The 23,324-nt window shown below is 42.2% G+C and overlaps 1 protein-coding gene across 10 annotated transcripts in view; it reads left to right on the forward strand.

The window, feature by feature from the left end:
* Positions 1–4,854: 4,854 nt before the first annotated feature.
* The window catches only part of ANKS1B (ankyrin repeat and sterile alpha motif domain containing 1B), a 420,346-nt gene continuing 401,876 nt past the window's right edge, over positions 4,855–23,324 (forward strand). For 3 of the 10 annotated variants that reach the window (XM_068142747.1, XM_068142754.1, XM_068142755.1), the window contains exon 1: positions 4,861–5,118. In XM_068142747.1, coding sequence (XP_067998848.1) covers positions 4,985–5,118 — 134 coding nt within the window. In that variant the 5' untranslated portion in view covers positions 4,861–4,984. Of the gene's footprint in view, positions 5,119–23,324 lie in introns of all 10 variants that reach the window. The other 7 variants (XM_068142748.1, XM_068142749.1, XM_068142751.1 and 4 more) reach the window with 4 other exon arrangements.

The following is a 23,324-nucleotide window of genomic DNA, read 5'->3' on the forward strand; positions in this document are numbered from 1 at the left end:
TGTCCTAGTTATCTAAACTGAAGACCTGCCCACTGTGTCCATGTGTACCTCCTGAGTCTATCACAGAGGAAAGGCTTCAGAGGAAGGCTGATTCACATCTGGTTTTCACACTGATAGGGAACCAGAACACAACAGATGTTAATCCCTGGTCTCAGGAGCTCAGACGTGCTCCTGGGACCCTCCATTTTGGACCTGGCCTCTGAGCCTGATGTTCAGCTACCTCCTACATGAGCAGTGCAAACACAAAGCCAGTCATGGTTGTTTGAAGTTCACTGTGTCTTTTTAACATTATGTACACACTATAAAGAGCAAGTGACATGATCAAGCCTAAAAAGCTCTTGCCACCAAGCGTGTGAGAAGCAGCACTTTCTTCTGGGCACTTTGCAGCCTTTGTCCCTGCCTCAACATAGCTGTGTGAAAATGAGAATAATTAGGCCTACTTAATGCTAATTTATTTTTTTTACTGCCAAATCAATCTGATGGTTCATCACAGCATTTTGAGTGCTCTCTCAGAATATCCCTCAGAATTTTTGACAGGAATCTCAGACCTTCCTCATATTTTTCCATGAGGGAATCAATAATAGACAGTCCTGAAGTAGGATGTCAATGTGTTTGCTATTTTACACAACTATTTTTAATATCCCAGACTTGGGTGGGTTTTTTTTTCAGTACTTATAACTCAGTTTTCCATATCATTTCCTGCTTAAAAATACAGAGGGGAAAGTCACAGAACAACAGAAAGTATCCATTTAATTTGCCTTTAAATATGGGAGGATGCAGGTGGAGAGAAGTGAAGAAGAGAAGGCTCCGAGGTGACCTAATAGTGGCCTTCCAGTATCTGAAGGGGGCCTACAGGAAGGCTGGGGAAGGACTTCTCAGGATCTCAGGTAGTGATAGGACTAGGGGGAATGGAATGAAGCTGGAGGTGGGGAGATTCAGGCTGGATGTGAGGAGGAGGTTCTTCACCATGAGAGTGGTGAAACCCTGGAATGGGTTGTCCAAGGAGGTGGTCGAGGCCCCATCCCTGGGGGTGTTTAAGACCAGGCTGGATGAGGCTCTGTCCAGCCTGATCTAGTGTGGGGTGTCCCTGCCCATGGCAGGAGGGTTGGAACTAGATGATCCTTGTGGTCCCTTCCAACCCTGAATGAAACTATAAGCTGTTATCCTGAAATGAGAATGAAGCCAAGTGATAGCTGCATTCTAAAAACATTAAGGAAAGCCCCTGCTTATTGCAGTCAGTCCCAGCCCTTTCAAATGACAAGCCAGTTAAAGAGTTTGTAGGTAGGCTAAGTACTTTCTCTGGTATTTTACAAAATGGAAGAAAACAGAAGGTAAGGCATATGTTGTGTTAAGAGAAATTTTGAGATTGAAAGTGTGATGCCACTTAGACACTGACAGCTGCAGTGGTCATAACTTAAAATGTCTTTGCAAATACAAAAATCATGGAATCAAAATTCTGCTGTGCTAGGGAAAAGGCACACATTTTGAAAGAGCTCTTAGCTCTTTCTCATCTGTTGCAAATTATAAAGCTATGCTTCTATTTCCTATGTCTAGTTAACATATTTATCATCTGTATCTATATCTATATGCACTACACATATATATATATTTAACACTCCACACATATATATATTTAACACTCCACACTGTTGTCCTGATATTAACAGGAAGAAAGAGTGCAGATGTTTAAAAACACAAAGGAGTCCACCCAATCTAATAGGTTTCACAATTTACAATCAACTCAGTCTTGGTATGTTGTTGGGTTTTTTTGTCTTAGTTTTGCTTGGGGTTTTGTTTGTTTGAATACAGTCCACTATCAGTTTCACTTCTGGAAACAGACTAACCCATGTTCTGACTTCTTTGCTTCAGTAGCCCCATGTTTAACCCTTCCATGAAGCAGTGCTGCTTAAATTCCTTTTTTACTTTTCAAGATGACAGAACAACCGTTAGTGCTCTGTCTGCTAACAAAAGCAAGCCCTGTGTTTGGTGCTCACAGTTTCTTTGGGTACTACATTGATGAGTGTACTGGGGTATGTTTCAAACCTCACTACATTCATAAAAATCTTCCTGAACTTGCTGGCTACTCCATGCATCTGCTCCATTGATACCTCTATCCCAATTCTCCACGCTGCTCTTCAACCGCTTTTTGGATGATCTTTCCAATTAGAGCAGAGTCTTGAGGTTTTATTTTCCCAAGAAGAATTATGTAACATTTATACTGAGTCACATTTGCCATCTGCTGATCCAACCACATAAACAATAAAAATCCTTTAAAACCTGAGTTTTCCTTCCTATCTGCTTCCAATCTCATTTTTCCCAAAGGCACAGGTTTATGCACATACCCCTGCCTGATGATTAGCTCTTCATGGAATATGGGCACCGCTTCAGAGGCTCTCAGCAAACTTGAAGAAATCTATTCATGCAGAGGATTCAAGAGAAGGCACCTATGGGGCAATGCACATGATCAAAATCTAGGTAAAAATAAAGGGAAACTATGACTGCTTTAAAAGAGGACATCAAGAAGCTTTAGAACGCAGGGGTATCCATAGTTTATGGCTAAGTTCTTTGGAAGCAGTGTGGATGTGGCTGGTAACAAGACACATAACTTTTTACTCCAGCATTAAATTACTGTTTTCCACTGTGACTAAGGGCTTGAGCTGTGATTCCTAATTCATGCTATTATACATTTCTTTATTTAAGCTCCAACGAAACGCTTGTGATCACCGAATCGCACTCTTTCAATCAGAAAGGCCATCGTTACAGAGTTTCTCCACCCATTATGTCACTGCTCAGTTCCATGTCCTGTTGACAACACTGGAGAAGACAATTTCACACATCCTGCAAATGCCAAAATATGTAAATTACATTTTCTAGCTAAGAAAAAAAAAATATATTGTTTTGTTGCTGTGGACAACAACAGGTTTTCATAACAACATTTTGTTTCCTTTGCAAGCAAAAAATCTGATCCTAGGGAAAGAAAAAAACACCCAACCCAACAACAACTATTTATTTTGAAGGCATGAAAACGATTTTTTTTAAAGATAAACAATGTTAATTAAATAATAGCTAATAAAAAATATGAAAACATCTGTGAAACTGTTACTGACAGGGATTAAACTCAATCATTTGTGAAATCAACAAGCATCTTTCCACTCACTTGAATGCACCATAGGTTTGGAGTAATTAACACTCTCCCTGGAAGCATAACATTAAAATCCTGCCCACCACAATGTTATTTTTTGCCATTGCTGTGGTTTACATCTTGTGAGCACAGTGAACCGCTGATCTCCACAGGGGAACGGGAAGGGGTCTTCTCCTAATTGCCTGCTATACCTAGGGTTCTACTTACATGAAATGCTCAACTCAGACAGGAATACGAAGCTGTAAGTTGGCTTTTCACATATGCACGGTTTCAAACGGTGCATTAAACATGGGTGCACCTATGAGTCGGCCAGCACTGAGTATTTTCCACGTAACTTGTGAAAAACAAGAAAGCCCTAAGTAATGGTTAATTTTGGTGCACGGAAAAGTCGCACGATTGAAAAGGTTACAACGTTTGAAACCCTTAACAGAACCCAGTATCCGAAGGGATGACAGGTTCAGAAACCCAATACAGCGTTACACGTGTCATCCTTTGACACGTTAAAAAGCCGCGATCCTGGCGTTTGGTGGGTGGGAGCAGTCCCGTCTGCCTGACAGACCGAGCCAGCAACTCAGTTTTGCTCCCGACCTCAGCGGGGCCTGGCTTCTCGGTTTTGCCTACACCGGTTTGCCCAGCGAAGCAGGCTCCTATCTGCGCTGGAGCGCCCTGCCATGTCCCCGGATGGGCTTCAAGCCTCGGGGCGGGGAATCTCCTTACCTACACATGCTCGAAGACACGGTTCCCTCAACCCCACCCCAGCCGCACCTGCGGCTAATTTGCCTCAGAAGGCGCCCACCTCCAGCCGGCCCGCGCCCCTCAGGAAGCCGTCCTTCCCTCCTGGAGCCCACTCCCGCTGCGGACCACGGAGCCTCGCCTCCTGCCGCACCCCGGGCCGCGCCAGGCCACCTCAGCGGCAGGAGGACAACCCCCCATCCTCCCCTTCGTCTCGCCCTCTGCCTCCTTCGCCCCGGCACCCATCTCCCTCCTTTCCCCTTCCGCAGCGCGAGGAGGCGCCACCTCCCCGGCGCTGCCCCAGAGCACCTGCGGCGGCCGGCCCTACGGGCGCGGCAGCCTCCGAGCGCTCCCGCTGCCAGAGCCTAGGACGATGCACCTGGCGGGGCGGGCGGGCAGGCGCCGCTCCCTGTGCGTGCGCTCCCGAGCATCCCCAGCCCACCCCAACGGCCAGCGTGCGGCACCGCAGTAGAGCTCCAGGCGCTGCCGCTGCCGAGGGGCTGGAAGGGCGGGGCGAGGCGGAGCCGTGCGGGCCGGCAGGCGGAGGCGGGGAGCCCTCGGCGGCGGTGAAGGGCTGGGGCAGGCGGAGGGGGGCACCGGGCCCGGGTAGCCACTGAGCGCGCGCCAGCCGCGTCTCCCCAGCAACGGGCCTGTCAAGTCAGGGCTGTGCCTCCTCCCTCCGTCCCTCCCTCCTTCCGTCCGTCCGTCAGTAAGGGTCGTTATCCCCCTCATCCCAGCCGGCCACGGGCATGGGGGCTTAGGCTGCCCGCTCGCCCACCCCAGCGCTTCGCGTCCCGTCCTCCGGGCCGGGGCTCAGGGTGTATGCATGGAAGGTGGGGGGGAGGCTCTTTATTGGCCTCGTCCTCCCCCCCGCCTTTCTCTTCCACACTCCACCCAGAAATGATCCAGTGAAACTAGGAGGAGGTGAATCTCCTCCTCCCTCCTGCTGCTGCTCCTGCTGGTCTGGAAGGGACTGCAGGAATCTCTGCTCTGCTCTGAGGCAGGGTCTAAGGAGCGGAGACCGTTCTGTGGAGAGGGGGCCGCTGTGACCCGGGGTGTAGCTCTCCGAGTGCGCGGCGGGGTGCCTGGGGGGCTGCTTGGTTCCTTACCATGGGGAAGGACCAGGAACTGCTGGAAGCTGCTCGCACTGGGAATGTGGCTCTGGTGGAGAAACTCCTCTCTGGGAGGAAAGGAGGGATCCTGGGCAGTGGATCTGGAGCTATTCCCTTATCCAGCTTATTGAGGTAGGGACATCGTTCCTCATCAGATGCTGGGGATATTAACCTCTTCTTCCCTATCATCATCATCGCCCCTCTCATCTTCATTTCCATTCCTGCATCCTGCATAGTAACAATAAATGGTTCACTCTCTCGCCAAGTACAAGTGTGCCTGTGTTTAAAGTCACAGGCAGGCATTTTATTAATGTAGTGGCACTGAATGTCTTGCCTTCAATGCGTCAGTAGGATACATGTTCATTCTGTTCCTAGATGTGGTGCAGAACTTAGGTTTTTATTGCTGCACTAATATGCACAATATGCTAATTATTCACCCTTTGATATTTCACCTTCAAATTACTACTTTCAATCCCAGGTGGAAGCTTTAATCACAGGCAAGGCACTGTATTGTGGAATTCTGTGTAAAAAGCCTTAGCTTCACCCCATACCCTCACCTATAGTAGCTACTCTCACTTGCAGAAGAAATTAAGCATGCCATAGTAATGAGCCTACAAAACAAAGGGATTTTTTTTCCCTTCGGGTTTTTTATTTCTTTTTTTAAGTGTGAGATCATCAAGGCAGAGAAGATGTAAAACTTAGGGAGCAGGATAGAAAAGAGCATGAATACTTTCCAGGTACCTGGATTTAGTGGAGTGAAATTGGGTTACTGGCCATGTTGGGGGAAAGGATTTAACTTTAGTCATTAGTTGTATCTCAGGCAATCTACAGCGTGGCTTTGATGTTAAATTTCATCATGCTCTTAAGTAAGAGCATTATCATGGGCATTTATGATATTTGACACTATTTGAGCCAGGAGATCTGCAGCACAGGGTTCAGTGCTAGTGTCCAGTACCACAGCAAGCATAGCAAAAGAAGAGTGAACTGAAACACTGTTGACCTAGAATGTGAATTAACTGGGGGTTGGGTTTTTTTTTCTCTTGGTTGGTTTTGTTTGTTGGAATTTTTTTAAGTGTGTGTGTATTTGTATGTTTATGGGGGTTTGTTTTATTTTGTGGGTTTGAGTGTTTTTGTTTTTCTGGAAGGGAAGAAAAGGCCTAGAGAAATGGGAGTATCCTAAATGAAAATAAATTTGGGATCCTACTGCCAGTGCCTCCTTGGCAATATACTTATTATTTCAGTGTTCTCTCTCAGAGAGAATTTAGTGTAGCTGTCCACATTATGCCTGTTTAAATTCTGTTGTAAAGTCTTGTTACTTTAGAGCTGCTTTTGGTGCTGTGAACAGCAGTTCAGATACTTGTGGTTCACCAAAGTTCTTTGATGCCCCAGCTGAATTAGTTATTGCACTGTTGTTTCGTTAGTGGCTCATTGACCAAAGTGAAAACACACTGTGCTTTTAGTGCTGTACTTGAACAGGCTGCATGGCAAGGTGTGTGCCAGGTAAGTGGTTGAATTTGAAGTCTGAGGCTTCTTAGAATGCGATGCTCGTTTTTTGTAAGCACAGAATCAAGTTCATTTCAGTACAGTGACTGGCCATTTATGAGCCAGTTCCACCACATCACTTGTGGAGTGACTTTCTTCAGGGCTAGTGCCTGTGCTGTGCTCTCACACTATTACTTGCATATTGCATACCCCAAGTTGTGTTGATCCAGAGGGATTGTGTTTGGTTGTGGTTTTCTTTTGTTATTCAACATCAGCGTGTTACTTTGTGTATACAGAACACAGTAGCCATGTGATTTGTATATACAGATGGGTCATGAAAGCCATTGTTTGGTAATCAGAAGAGCTTGAGGTTATAAACTCAACTACAGTTGGGTTTGGTTGGTTGTTTTATTGTTTGTTTGGTTGTTCTCTTTTCCCTCCCCCTCTCTTTTTTCTGGAAGTGCACTTGGCTTAAAGAAAACTAAAGCAAACTAAACTATGTACTGCCTTATTTATGGTATTTCTTATGTTAGGAAGAACATCTGTGACTTCTATAAATACAACTTCAAAAATTGAAAGTACAAATGTAGCTTACAGCTGCTAAATTATTTCTGATTTTAAAGGAGTCATTTGAATACATTAAAATAAATAAATCCATGGTGGATTGGTGCATAAACACTCACAATCTCACACACTGTTGAACATCATATGTTTTAGGTGTTCAGGAGGAGACTTGATGGGGTGCTTGGTGCCATGGGTTAGCTGTTTGGGTGGGTTGGATTGGTTGATGGGTTGGACACGATGATCTTGAAGGTCTCTTCCAACCTGGTTTGGTTTATTCTAGTTTATTCTGGTTTATTCTAGAGGGAATCTCAGTAATTTCTTTGACTTCACCAGGAATGCTCAAAGTAGAAGCTGCTATGCATTATAGAAAGTGTTTTCAAGGTAAAAATAATTTCTATGTACTAGGTACCTTTTATGTGTTTTTTTAAGGTTGCATGATCTAACTGATGCCAGGAATTATGGCTTAAGTCCAGAATGACATGCAAGATTAAGGTTGGAGTCATCTTGGTCCAGAACACATGGGAACAAAAAAAAAAGGATGTTGAAACCCAGTCATCTTGGTGCTGTTGAGGAAGTCAGCACTTGCTGAAAATAGCAAAGCTGTAGAAGAGCCATAATTGTACAGTGTAAACATTTGAATTTGAGATCGGTTGGGATGATCTGAAGAATTTGTCTCGATAGAAAATCATTGGATTTAGCTTTCTAGCGGAGCTTTACCAGTTTGGTTATTTGTTGTTTGCTTGGTGGTTTTTTTTAAATACAGCTTATTAGACTAAAAACTGCTTTAGAAAGTTATAATGAAGTAAAAGCAATAGAAAAAAAATTACAGGGACATAAGTTTCATCTTTTTATATAATCTTTTGGACAGTACTTGGCAGTGAATTCTGGTGTTTCACTGGTTGTGGTATATTGCTCAAGGCCTAAAAAAAAAAGTGTCCCAGAGCTGTACCTGGCCTGTTCTGGTGAGAAAAGTCTCTGTCCCTGTTTCTTTTTCCTTTTGGCAACACTCTCCCTTGCATTAGGTTGGAAAAATCCAAGTGTTGCAGCAGAAAGTGGACTAATATTATGCCTGATATGTTGGCCTAAGTAGCAGTACACTTCAGATTTCTTCTAAGTGCTGGAGACAACTTTGTTTATGTGGCTGAACCTTCCATGGCTTGATGCCTTTTCTGGTGGAAATTGATTTGCACTAATTATGTACCTTGTGAATGAAATTTAATATTCATGAATTGACAAATGCACATTGATTGTTATCTGAACCAGGGAACAAACTATCTGAGCTCTGATCTATTTGCATTTTTATCACATTCCCCCCCCCCCCCCCCCCCCCCCCCCCAACTCTTAGTGAATTTTATGGCACTTTGGGGAAAAATAGGACAAGGCTTTGTATGGTTGTTTTATAGCTGAACCTATTCATTGATGTCAATTGCAGAGTAAATTATCTGCTTTTTAAAGGGCTGACTTCTAAGTCATTATATTAAATGATGACAACAGTTCAGGCAAACACCACCGTTCTGGAAGGCTGTTTAAGCACACAGATAAATATATGAATGAATGTGTGGATTCAATAGTTAATATACGATGAGGATTTAAACACATGCTTAAAGCAGAGTATGTGTGAAGTGCATTAAAATCCTATATGTTTAGTGAAAAGGTGATAAACACCCAGATACTGTGTAAGACCTCATGCCCAGATTGATTCATCTAAAGCAATGAGGACACATCAGTGATGTTTGACTGTGAGTACCATATAACTAGTTTCAGTTCGAGAGAAGCTTCTAAAGGCTCTGGGTTAGTGTGTGGCTCCCTGCCTGTCTCCATACTGCTCTGGAGTATAAAGGTGAATATACTGAGGGTGAATTCCTCAGATGCCAAAGTTAGCATAAGACGTTGCAACATACTAGAGCAAGTATAATCCTCAGTAAACACCTGGCATAGAGTAACTTAGTTACTTAAACCTAGATATTTTGTGGCATTTTAGATGCCTGTGAGTTTCTGGGGTGCCAGCACAGGCTGATGGACTGTAACAAAGCCCCATGTCCCGTGTAGATACACCCAAGTTCTAGGGGAGATATAGCCGGCTGTCTAAAGCTGTGTTACACCTGTGTGCAGGCTGCAGTCTCCAACCCAAAATATTAGTGCAGGACTAGGGATCTGCTCTTTTCCTATGAAACAAGGATAATTTGAAACCCCTCAGAAAATGTTCAGAGTTGAGAAGATTGAAGTGTAAGGCAGCTTTATTTTCTCTGCTTCTTCTGGAATTGTACTTCTCAGATTTCTCATGTATTAGTATATTAACTATTAGTATATTGACCTTTTCTTTCGGTGTGCAATAGATTGCAAAGAGAACTTTCACAGATTTTAAAATGATTTAACTGGCTTCTATTTTAATCAAATATAAGCACCAAAACTTGAGAGTGAAATCCCACAGTCCTTCTAAAGGAATGTATTGTTTAATTCTCTAGCACATAAAAAGAGTAAAGTGTTTTTAAACAAACCCAGTATTTTTAATTTAATTAATTTGATGATCTGTATATTACTTGGTTTTTTTACTGACCATCATATATTTCATGACTGGGTAGAGGCAGGCTTTATTTCTGTCAAAGTGTTCTAGGACAAAATAACTTGGAAGGTTTTCATGTAGCTCAGAGACCTCATATAATTTTGCTACATGCACTCATGTACATGCCTTTTTTCCCCCCCTACTAATATATTACAGCCTAAAGAAAAATGGATAATTCTTGATGAAATGCTAGTTTGTAGTCTTTTTACACTTTACATGTTAAAAGAGCTATGAATGTTTGGCAGGACTATGGGATAGAATATGGATTCATGTGAACTGGCACAGGGTAGTAGGGAAGGGTGAGCTGGCCCCTTCTTGCTCTTTGTTGGCCATTACACAGCATGGGGGGGTGGAGCAGCCTTCAAGGAGCTGTTTTTTTCCCTTTCTACACTTGGCAGACTGTGGCAGGGAATGACTCCGTTCTTTGCTTATCCGTGCTTAGCACAGCTACGCTGTGTACAGGCCTGGCCCAAGATATTTCTCCTCTAAAGTATAAGAAACCCAGCAAGCAGATTGTCAGTCTGTGAGTTGCAATCTGTTTCCTCATCTGTTTCTCAGAGCAGTGTCTTGCTCGCAGCATAGCCACAGTTTGGCCTCAGTGCACACTGAGAACCACACAAGTCTACTTCTGTCCTTGTGCAGAGCCTGGTGATTCGCTCAGCTTCTTGTGCAAAATCAAATCACACTTAGAGAGAGCTTGCAGGGCAAAAAGTATCTAAAATGTTTAAACACTTAATGAAGCTTTGGTGAAGAGTTTTTAAGTTGCTGTGGCTTTTTAGTTTGAATAACAAATGGATCACCTTATCAATAAAAATGGGGGCACTAGTTTGTTTTTCATTCAAAATACTGTTGGTTAAAGTAGGAGAAACTTTGTTGTGTTGATTCCTACTATAAGAGGCTTGCAGTTGTAGGGGTCTGGGCTCATGTGCTTCTGAGGTGATTTCTTTCTATGTTAGAAGGTACTTATTTCAGACCAGCAGTGTACAGAATGAAGTGGCAAGTATTTGTTACATTTAGCTCACAGGGGCATCAAATTAGTCTGTGCTAATTTCTGATTTTACACAGAATCACAGAATGCCACGTTGAAAGGGGCCCCAGGGATCATCTGGTCCAACCTTTCTAGGTAGCAAATAATATAAGAATAAATAATTTTAGTTATGCTACTTTTAATTAATATATAGAGATTTTTGCACTGCTGTCCCAAGCAGAGAGCAGCATTCCCAGATTTCCCCAGTGACCACTTTTAGCACCTTCGACCAGGAAACTCAAGTCTTTTGGGAGCATGTGTAATTCTCTTCCTTTTGTCTTTCACTAAGAAATGCAATTTAATGATTATTGCAACATTGAGTTTATGCTGTTTGGTATTAAAGGTAGTTGATTGCTGTCTTGATTCTGTATATTTGCCCTTTCAGATGTATGAACTTCAAAAACTTAACCTTCGTATTGTTATTTTCTTAGACTTATTTTTACTCTCATTTCTTAGAAATGCTTTCACTCAACAATTAGACAAAACTTTATCCATGGATGTCCTTAGAGTTCTTTGCAAGCTTGAATCATTTTCAGTATGTAAAGGCAGCAATATGTGCAGTATCCAGGGTATCTTGCAGAAATTACGTTGTGAAAGGCAGGGCAGTTGACAAAGTTTGTGTAAACAAATCTTCCCAAGGGAGCTCATCGTGGTCCTAGATTCACAGCTCTACAGTTAATCTCTACAGATAAACTTCTCACTCCTCCTTACTGCAGATCTTGTTTTCTAAGTATTGTTCAAGTGTACATTCTATTAACTTTCTAAACTGTTAGGCCAAATGTAACAAATTACAAGCATGAATTTTCTGCCTGTATATAGAATCAAGATACGAAATGTTGCGGTGTTTGGAGGACTGGTGGAGTTTATGAATAGAATAGAATAGAATTAACCAGGATTGAGTCCAACCTATCACCCAACACCATCTCATCAACTAAACCATGGCACCAAGCACCCCATCCAGTCTCTTCCCAAACACCTCCAGTGATGGTGACACCACCACCTCCCTGGGCAGCACATTCTAATGGCCCATCACTCCTTCTGTGAAGAATTTCTTCCTAACATCGAGCCTAAACCTTCCCTGGTGCAGCTTGAAACTGTGTTCTCTTGTCCTGGTGCTGGGTGCCTGGGTGAAGAGACCAACCCCCACCTGGTTACAACCTCCCTTCAGGTAGTTGTAGAGAGCAAGAAGGTCTCCCCTGAGCCTCCTCTTCTCCAGGCTAAGCAACCCCAGCTCCCTCAGCCTCTCCTCACAGGGCTGTGCTCCAAACCCCTCCCCAGCTTTGTTGCCCTTCTCTGGACATGTTCTAGCAACTCAACAACTTTAAGTGAGCTGGAGAGTGCCACGTTGGTTTTGTCACTGTAATTCCACCTTACTTGCATAGAATCTGTAACAATCAACATCCTTCCTAAATTGGGGGGCCCAGAACTGGGCAGAGTACTCAAGGTGTGGCCTAACCAGTGCTGAGTCCAGGGGCAGAATGACTTCCCTTGCTCCTGCTGGCCACAATCTTCCTGATACAGACCAGCATGCCATTGGCCTTATTGGTGACCTGGGTACACTGCTGGCTCATGTTCATCATGTTAGGATGGAGTCAGGAAGACTAATAAATTATACAAACAGGAGAAGGAAAAGAACAACCCTGGAAAGCTGAAGTGTCTGTAACTTGAAAGAATTCTTTCAGAATTCTCCTGAACTCCACTAGATGGCTGATGCCAAACTCTGCAGAGGACTAGATAAATGCATATTAGTCACCATCTTGTTTTCCCTCTTGGCTGATGATTTCAGTAGTTTGGAAATTCAATAGAATTAGTGCTGCTTTATACATTTTTTCAAGTTGAGATATGAGATTGCTGCTTCTAAGTGGTAGTTTATAGCAGAACTAAGAGGGGAAATAAATTAAATAAAATGAGGAATGATGTAATCTGAAAAGTCTGCTATCTTGTGACTTGTCAAGGCTGGCAATGTTATGATGAGCAAATACAGATGCTTTTAGGACAAGCATTTATGGTCACTGCAGCAGTGATCAAGGAGAACACATCCATGTTTTTGGAAATCTACAGGTAGATTCTTTTATTTGCCTCAGTTTCAGTTCATGTGGTTGTTCATGGCTGAGCTATGAGAGAATTCTCGTAGCTCTAGGCCATTTTTTTATTGCCCTGGCATAGGCACAGGTTGATGCATCCTATACGCTGCTTTAATTTGTGCTACTGGTATATGGTCCCTTAGGGACAATACAGCACAGAGTGCAGTTACACTCCCTTTTCCTTCAGCAAGTTTAGCCTGTTCTCCTGAAGAGGTGACTCCATAGGTGGAATTCCCATCTTCTATGGAATTTTTCTGCTAGCCACTTCCATAGTATCATAGTAGTATCATAGTATCAGTCAGGGTTGGAAGGGACCACAAGGATCATCTAGTTCCACGCCCCCTGCCATGGGCAGGGACACTCAGTCATCCAGTCGTACTGCACAGCACAATCCTTTTTTTTACTTCAAGGTAAAATATTTTGTCAACTTTTAATGTGAAATATGTAAGACATAATCAGTGTTAATTCCTGCCTGCTGGTAAGGTATTTTCATATCTATGGATCCTTTTGGAAAGCAAGGAGTGCCTTTTTGTTTAAACTTTATAGCCTCTATGTGAAGGCTTTTATTAGGTTTTAATTACTTCTTCCTGACGACAGTATTTGCAGTGTGCTCATTTTGCAGTGAAGAAATGATCTAACAACTCTTCTGTACCTAATTTAACATCTATGAATTTATAACAGTGTACATGTGGCTAATATAAGAAAGGGTCTGTGAGATTTAATTCCATGAGGTTTTACAATTTCCCATTTATCTCACACATGTTTTCTAAAGAAAGCAGAAATGCTGAAAATGACATCTTGAGTGCAATTTAGTTCCAACTTGGAAGACCCAGTGGTAACTATGTTTGTATAGGTGTTGATGGTTGTGCTAGGTGTCTAAGTTCCCATTATAGCCAACAGAGATCTGTAGGGAGCATACAGAGTGACTCAGCTCACCCCAAAGCAAATATTGAATGATTTTGCTTCAAACTCAACCACATGCCTAATTCAAATATTTTTATAGGTAAAAATGATAGGTTGGACTTGATGACCTCAAAGATCTTTTCCAACCCTATTCCATTCCATTCCATTCCATTCCATCAATTTTAATTGAAGGTATATGTGGAGAATACATATATATATATATATATATATATGACCACTTAGTTATTTAAGTTAAACCAAGATTTGGGTGGATTTTGTCTTATTCTATATTTTAGAGCTGATTTGGGTAAAGTGAGAAATAGTAAGCATTAGGTATTGACCAGAGTGTCTGATAAAACAGAATCCTGGCTGATTTAAGTTAGAGATACATGAAAAATACATGAAGTGCATGAGGTTGTATGACATGGGGTTTGCTACCAGTGTGTCAAGGGTGCAAGAACAAGATGAGAAAATCCTTAGCTGGAGATGAAACTAGTGAGGGATGGGAAGGTCAAAAGTAAATATGTTGACAGCAAAAGAAAATGTGGACCCAGTGCTCACTGGGGCAAGATACTTAAGTTGCAAAGATACTTAAGTTGCAAAGCATATGGAAAAGGTGAGGCACTCGCTCCCTTTTCCACTTTGTTTTTCTCTCATGCTAGAGTTTTATTTCCCAAATTCCTTGGCCTGCTAGCAAAATTTGTGTGGCAATGAAACACGGTAGAAGTGTATCAGAGAAACATTTAAATCCAAGGGACCCATATTACTGTGAGGGCACTGTTACCTTGGGAAGATGGTGTCAAACATGGGGAGTTTCTGATGGCTGGAGAAGGAAAATGGTACACCCAACTTCAGAAAGGGGAAGAGGAAGGCTCTGGGGTCAGCAGGCTCACCAGTCTAACCCATTGTAGGGAAAATTACAGACCACAACTTCCTGGAGGTAACTTGCAGGCACACAGAGGACAAGAATGTGATTGAGAACAGCCAGTGTGGGTTTACCAAGCTCAAACCATGCCTGACCAACCTTAGTTGCTTATTACAAGGGGCTAACTGCCTCTGTGGACAAGGGGATAACTGTAAATGCTGTTTAGCTTTCCTTGTAGAATAGTCTCTTCTAGTCAAAGTGGTAAGCAATGGATGGTGGAACAGGACAATAAAGATGAGCAGAAACTTGGCTGGAGTAAACCTTAGTTATACTGTGATATTCTAAAAATGGATTTTAGATCTTAATGATACCATTTGCTAGCAAGCAACTGGGACAGTAGTTTTTCAGGTATGTAATTGCACATCTAGAGGATGCACCCTCACTACACAACATTAAGAAATTTATTCAGTAATGGAATGGAATAGAATGGAATGGAACAGAATGGAATGCACTGGGTTGGAAGGGACCTTTAAAGATCATCTAGTGCACTCTTGGTACTATGGTTTAGCTGATTAGGTAGTGTTGGATAATAGGTTGGACTCGATGATCTAAAAGGTCTTTTCCAACCTGGTTAATTCTGTTCTATTCTATTCTAAATGGCTCCGAGGATTGTGATCAACAGTACAAAATCCTACTGGTAGTATCTACTAGAGGGTTTCTTTGGGATTCAAGGGGCAGTATTGATTGCAATTTATCAATTGTAGTAGATTTGTAGATGATAGCAAGTCAGGCAGAAACAGTTCATATGAAGAACTGCAATTAGGAGGGACAGGCTGGAGAAATGGACTGTTGGGAGCTTCATGAAATCCAACCAAATGTGAAGTCTTGCAGCTGGGAGTGAATAACCTCTTGCACCACTACAGGCTCTTGTGCTGCAGTTGGACAATTTTTTTTGTGGGTTTTTAAAATTGCTTTGTGGGGGTTATTTTCCCCCCATCATGTGTTACAAACCCATCAATATCACAGTCTTTGAATTTACTCATTAGTAATTTCTTCTGCAGGAAAGTTGTCAGTGGTCTGTGGATTTTTTTCCTAACCTTAGCCCAGACAAGTGCTGAAGTAGGTTAAATTGTGAAGTATTCATGTTGTCACAGCATGAAAAGTGTCCAGGAAAAAAAGATACCTTTATAGAAGGTGGAAAAGGAATAGCTTGGTAAATTAGAATTGGGAATATCTTCTAGAATAGGTGTTTTCCTCTTTATATTGCCTGTCTTTCAACCTTTGTAATGTAACTTTCTCTGTGTTTGATACTAGCAGTTCTGAGAGTTTCCTGTGAGTTTAATGCCTTCCATGTTTATTTGCTGACTTGTCAGGGTCACTGTTCTCTATTTTTAGATGTCACTAGATATGAGTAATGAAACTGGCTAGGTTATTTTTGCAGACTAAAGCCCTAACACACTAATATTAGCAGTGTGACCCCAGGATCTCAGGCCATTGCTAAGGTTTCCTGAGAAACTTAATTTAATCTTATTTTTAATGTTCAATTTTCTGGGGCAATTATTTGTCTACTTCCATATCCTCCTTGTCATCTGTATAGCTAATTTGTCAGATTATGCTCATAAGTAATTTGCAATCACTCTGCTTCCTGTTTTGTGCATATTTATTGCAGAGCAGTATCTTGCATAATCACGTGCACTAATGATCTACCAGGGATCCTCTCACATAATGGGCATGAGCAACGTTTCAGAGAACTAAATATACCAACTGCAGAAATAAAACATACACTACATACCATATGCATACATTACAAATCTCTGCCTGTCACAATAGTTTTTTCCCTCTAATTTTACATTCATGTAGGCTATATAAATCTTGATTTCAGACTGATGAGAGCCATGACATAAGCAGAAAAATGAAGCCTCTGAAAGTGTGAAAGAGACGTGTGTTCTGGGTGAGAAGATGTGATTAGAAGACAGGTGGAGGGAGAGAGACTTGAACAGGGGTATTTGGAGTATGTCAGCAAGCTGGCTGTATATATAAAAGTCTGAAAAGGCTGGAATGCTAGAAATGCTTGGTAAAGAAAATGAGTGTAAGAATTGAGATTGGGAAGCACTGAGGCTGGTTAACCATGGAGGTCAGCAGTGGTGAGGAGCAGAAGAGGCAAGTCTAGGAGAGAAGATACAAGAAACAGTGCAAAAAGAGTTATGTTCAACAGCATAAAAAGAAAATGTATATCTGCTGAAATACAGTTTTCATCCAGAGCCTGACATCTCATCTTTCCTTCCTGTAACAAGTCTTTGTTAAATGCATTTGCAAACTGGCTCATTTTCTTTGATGATTAAAATAGTGGTTAATAAAGGAACAGCAATCTCTCTGTTAGTTTAAGTGGAAGGGGTTGTTGTGGTGGATAGAGATCCTAGATCATCTGATTTATTAAGATGATTCCATGGTGATATAGACAACGGAGGTGATTCTCCTCCTCTGCTGTGCTCTTGTGAGACCCCCACCTGAAGTACTGCATGTAGTTCTGGTGCCCTCAGCCCAATAAAGGCATCAAACTACTGAAAGCTGATCAGAGAGCTGAATCCCCTGTGGGGCCAGGGTGAGAGAGCTGGGGCTGTTTATCCTGGAGAAGAGAAGGCTCCAGAGGATCTTATAGTGGCTTTCCAGTACCTTAAGGGGACCTACAAGAGAGCTGGGGAGGGACTTTCTACAAGGGCTTGTAGTGATAGGACTAGGGGAAATGGCTTTATGCTGGAAGAAGATGGATTTGGTCTGGATTTAGACAGAATGCCATCTCCCTGGAGGTGTTCAAGGTCAGGTTGGATGAGGCTTGAGCAATCTAGTCTATTGGAAGATGCCCCATGACAGGGGCTTTGTGAGGAGATGATCTTAAAGGTCCCTTCCAACCCAAACCATTCTATGAATCTTGGGAGTTTTAGTGTGTTTTGTTTTTAATGAATGATAAAGATAAGATTGTCAGTGCCCCCCTGAATGTAGGCATTGTGTATTTTGTTTAATGACACAGTCCTGTTGTATTTTGTTTCATGAAGTCCTTACCTCAGTTTCAGCCCAGAGGAGACAGTATTCATTGAATAAGCAGCTATTCAATATTTTTTATCCTTACTACTCAGTGTTGAGCCCTAAGCCTTATTTACTGCACATAATTCAAACTCTTCTCTGGAAAAAAGAATGATTAATTTTTCTACTGAGCTTTTTGGTGCTGTTTGTCACTCAAGTATCTGACTGCTTCACAACCTTAGTGGCTTTACTGTCAGTGTACTTCCATGACTGAGTGAGGATGTTAATATCTGCAGTATACAAATGCTAACTGAAGCTCACTTAGGTTATGATGACAAGTAGGCACTGAGCTGGTGTTTCCAGCTGGGGACTACAAGGAGCCCATTTTTCACAATATTAATATAGTTAGTCTAAAAGCATAGGGTTCTTGAGCGGTATGAGAGGTTCAGGTTGGATGTTAGGAAGAAGTTCTATACAGAGAGAGTGATTGCCCATTGGAATGGGCTGCCCAGGGAGGTGGTGGAGTCACCATCACTGGAGGTGTTCAGGAGGAGACTTGATGGGGTGCTTGGTGCCATGGGTTAGTTGTTTGGGTGGGTTGGATTGGTTGATGGGTTGGACACGATGATCTTGAAGGTCTCTTCCAACCTGGTTTGGTTTATTCTAAAAAATAAAGGTTTATTTATTCTAGAAATGAAATGAATTTTTTTGGAGGAAAAGGAAATGAAAAAATTACATGAGATCCCTCTGGGCAAGAACTCTTCTTCAGCAGTGACAGGGAGTTAATAGGTTGGTCCTAGAAGAATACAGTAGCAAAGCAAGCATGTAGTAAGTAAATACTTCCTCAAGGTACTCAGTTTGCAACAGCCTGCAGCAGCGCTCAGGGACAGATGTATTCTCTTTGTATGCAACAGCTCCAGTGGATTTTTCTCCCATGCATTTGTTCGATTGGTCTTTGAAGCAATGCAAATGTTTAGCATTCATAGCATCTCACCGCGAGGGTTTCTCATCTTAATGGAGTGTTGTGTGAGGAACATTCTCTATAAATTAAGTAGCATTTCAGATGTTCAAATCTATAAAGACCTTTTCAGATGTTCAGAGGTTTGTTTCTGGAGTGCAGACTTGGATAGTTCTGTGGAGCAGCCTGAAACTGCTGTTCCCATTCGTAACTTGTTTAATTGATTTAGTAAACACCAATGTGCCTTTTAATAACTTTGATCTTCAAAAAGAAAAGAGTTTTTATGTAGTCATCCCCATTCTAGAGGATAGGCCTTCAAATGCTCTAAGAACAGGGACAAATAATATGGAATGATCTAATTATTAAGGCTAATACATCTGTGTAAGCAGGCTGACTTAGCACCAGCGCTTTAATCCTTGCCTTTGCCACCTCAGGTATTTTTTAAATGCACTTTTCTGTATATAATTATAGATATCTTTCCACAGAAACAAATGCCTACTTTTTAACAGAAAAAGAGATTTCTTCTGAGAATGTAGGCATAGACTGCCCGTGTGATGGTGAACAGAACACAATGAATTTGAAGATGCCTTTATCAATGCATTAAAAATGCAAGTCCCGATGTGTAGCTAATGTCCTTATCAAAAAGATTTTGGCAAGACATGATATACATTTGAACAAGATTTCACAAAACCCCTTTCTATTGCCTGAAACAACAAAGGTGAGGCAAGGGAAAGAAACTTCAATTGTTGAAAATGATTTGTGAAAATGGAAATGAAATAGCTGTGTGTAGCAGAAGGACGTTAGCTTCCATTCCTCTGTGGGAAACAGTTACTGAGGAAAGAGCAAGGTCATTTCACAGTATCATAGTATCAGTCAGGGTTGGAAGGGACCACAAGGATCATCTAGTTCCAACCCCCCTGCCATGGGCAGGGACACCCCACACTAGATCAGGCTGGACAGAGCCTCATCCAGCCTGCTCTTAAACACCTCCAGGGACAGTACCCCAACCACCTCCCTGGACAACCCATTCCAGGGCTTCACCACTCTCATGGTGAAGAACCTCCTTCTAACACCCAGCCTCAATCTCCCCACCTCCAGCTTCATTCCATTCCCCCTAGTCCTATCACTACCTGAGACCCTAAGAAGTCCCTCCCCAGCCTTCTTGTAGGCCCCCTTCAGATACTGGAAGGCCACAATTAGGTCACCTCGGAGCCTTCTCTTCTGCAGATTGAACAGCCCCAACTCCTTCAGTCTGTCCTCATAGGAGAGGTGCTCCAGCCCTCTGCTCATCCTTGTGGCCCTTCTCTGGACATGTTCCAGCACCTCCAGATCCCTCTTGTACTAGGGGCTCCAGAACTGGAGGCAGTACCCCAGGTGGGGTCTCCCCAGAGCTGAGTAGAGGGGGAGAATCACCTCCCTTGACCTGCTGGCCACACTTCTCCTGATGCAGCCCAGGATCTGATTGGCTTTGTGGGCTGCAAGTGCACACTTTCTCTGTGGTGAAATACTTTTTCTTACTGCACTAGAAAGGTAGTTTGATGCATAGATGGAATGTGTATCATTTCACCACTTAATCTGGCAAATTAGAATTAACAAATTACTTCAGGAGTAAGCTTCATAGTAGATGGAAGGCAGTCTTGGGCACTGATACCATGTTGGTTCAGTTTAACACAAAAAAAAAGAGAGAGAGAGAGAGACTCCAGCCACCATCTTTGTTATTCAGGCAAGACTAAATAAAAGAAAGCTAACCTGAAAATTTCATTATACACCTGCAAACCTATGAATTGTTACATAATTCCAGTGTCTGAAACCACAGAAACCTGGAACAGGAAACCCCACAAGCTATGGAATGTATTTCAAGTCCCATAAGCCTGGCCAACTCCTTCCTGTCATGCAGTGTGCGTGATAGCAGCATGGTGTAGAATATACAATCGAGCTGTCACTGTGCCATGGGGTGAGGAGCAGCCCTGTCCCTTGTCCCTTCTAGTGGGACCCCTCAGCTTAAACCAATACACTCCTACAATCAGCAGAGGAATTTTTGGCTTGTGTCCCTCATTGCCTCAAACTAGACTTGTGACAATTTCAGTTAATGTTTAGAAATGAGTTTTATTTGGTTGAACTTTTTGCTACTGTTTCTGACAAAATACTAGAAACTCTTTTCATGACAAGCCAGAATTGAGCCAGTTTGTGAGGTGGCTCTTTTTACAATGATAGGTACTCAAACTCTTATTCTTTGTTGTTTTGGAAAAAGAAATGGAATAATGGAAAAAAACCAGGCTCTTTGTTGTCAGTTGTCAAAACAGACTTGAAGTTGACTTCCATCATAAGATCTCTTTGCTTTTTCAGTCAAAACTGATGCTATAACAAGAACCCTGAGACCTAGACACTTTGCAGCAGTTGTGAAAAGGCATCCTTGCCACAGGAATCATGTAAGTGCTTCAAAACTGCCTAAGAGTTACATAGGTATAAATACCAGAACAAGAGTAACAGCAGCAGAAGTCTTGGGGGGTTTTAATGCAAAAATAGTTTTTACCATGACAGGAATTCTTGCAACACTTGCTTCTTGTCTTGCTTTCAAGAACACCTGGTTGTAACAGGGCACAGACTCAGGAAATAAGTCTTGAGAAAAACAAGTAAGGTTGCTAAGAAATGTCTACTTTTAAATAGCCACAGGACTACCCTCTCTAGTAGTCTGCCTACATCAGTAGACAACATCCAAGGAATAAATCAGCTACTTATGACAGTGGTAAGAGACAAAGAGTGGTGTGGGTTTTTTCCCTTCCCTCACTAGCAAAACATTGTTTCCATAGAGTTTTTTTCTCATCATGCCTCCTTTTCCCGCTGTAGCTGTTTTTCTCCCCTTCCTTTCTTTTACTCTGATACCCAGCTTGGAAAGGGGCAAAAAGTTAAGAAGTGAAGAATCCTGAAGCTCCTTATGCCAACCTTGAAAAAGAGGACCTTGCTGCAGATACCAACCCCCAGGTCAGGAAGTGCAGTCTGAAAAAACATTGAAGATCTAACTTGATTCCTGCAGAGTTTTCAGAGGGCACTATAGATGTGACAGTGGCATGGAAAAATTTAATTTTATCAGAGCAGAATTAATTGGGAAGCTTGAAAGAACACAGTGTTGGGCAAAGATGGGAAAATCAGGGTAACAGGATTGATTTGGGAAATGGAGCATGATAACTTCCTGGACAGAAAGGTAGAGATCCACTTTGAGAACCTTAGAGTAATAGTATGGTTTGGGTTGGAAGGGACCTCTGAAAGTCATCTTCAAAGACTGATGAAAGCTACAAACTGGCAACTAAATTTATGTAGAGAGTGACAAGGAGATGCACTCAGGTGGTTGGAGGTTATCTGGTCTTTGCTTAACAGACCTGTAGCACATGTGAATGAATTTGCCTAGCTAGCTACTTGGGAAAATGCCAAACCCCAAACCACCAGCTCTGAAAGAAGGCAGAAAGAGCTGAGTCCCTTTGTGGTGTTTTTGTTTAAATGTGTTCTTGGTTTAAAAAAAAAAAAACCAAAAAGCCAACACACAACAACAACTCAGGAGAGAATGAGACAGCAGGCTTCAGGATTACTCTATAAAGATTGGAGCCAGAGTGTCTAGACCTCTTTGGAAGGAAGTATACTACTTTGGCCAGTCTTCAGGACCTACTACCTAATTACTCAAATCTCCTTTGAAAATATTACTTTCTTAAATGTCTCAAGATGTCACCATTTCTGGATAAGATTCTAATAAACTCTAAAGAGGAATTAAGAGCAATTATTCCAGAAGGTCAGCTTACACTACACATCTCTCTCCAAGTGTGGTGACACCGTCAGTAGTTTCAGTCACCACCATGCAGCGTGCATTGTTACAGTCTTGTGAGAGTCTTGGAACGGTCCAGAATAACAGCTGAGATCTCCCTGAGAAGAATGAACCTTTTGGTAAATCTGACAATTCATTATACTGCTGAAAAGGATCTTCAGTTATTTTTGGGTCTTTGGGGATTTCCTTTCTGAGCTCCATAGAAAGCGATCGATATAGCAGATTAATTTCAGACTATTGCACTACCACACTGACTGAGCAGCGGCCTCCTGTAAAACATGTGAAACTCTGCAAAGTATTGCTTGATTTTTGCTGTAACTAAAAGGCAGCTGCCACCTTTCAAAGCAGTTGAATTGATACTCACACAGGGAGTTGTCAGGAACTATTTTAAATGAGTGCAGATTTATCAGAGCAGCAAGGGGGGGGGGGGGGGGGGAGCTGTCCTGTCTGCGTTAGCAATGCTCAGCACATCCTCTAATCATACACAATTTTAATCATACAGCCTAACATTCTGATCCTCACAGGCAGATGCCCTATAGTTTTGATGACAAACCTCTTTCTTTTGCAACTCTGTTGAGGCACATGACTGAAGATCTAAGCATACTGAACTTGGCAATAATAATACAGGGGTATTATTTAAAGTTGGTATTTAAAACACTTTTGGTTACTTTAGGAAGAATTATTTTCTTTCAAAGAGTGCTTTCAGTTTAGTTTTGGTGGGTGTCATGCAAAGAGTTTTTAGCTAGATTTGAATATGCTGGAAAAGCTGTAAACAAACCCATTGGAGTTAGATTAGTGATTTAAAAACTGTGAGATAAGGAAATAATGGCCTGACTTTAACTTTTCATTTGAAGTTTAATTCATAGTTTCATAGAATGGCTTCGGTTGGAAGGCAATTGAAGATCATCTAGTTCTGGTGCCTCTGCCATGGGCAGGGACACCTCCCACTAGCCCAGCTTGCTCAAGGTCTCACAGCCTGGCCTCGAATGCCTTCAGGGAAGGGACATCCACAACCTTCCTGGGCAACCTGTTCCAGTGTCTCACCACCCTTACTGTG

Source organism: Melanerpes formicivorus, unplaced genomic scaffold (assembly GCF_026170545.1).
Source record: "Melanerpes formicivorus ecotype bairdi unplaced genomic scaffold, bMelFor1.0.p_v2 SCAF_8, whole genome shotgun sequence".
Lineage (NCBI taxonomy): Eukaryota > Metazoa > Chordata > Aves > Piciformes > Picidae > Melanerpes > Melanerpes formicivorus.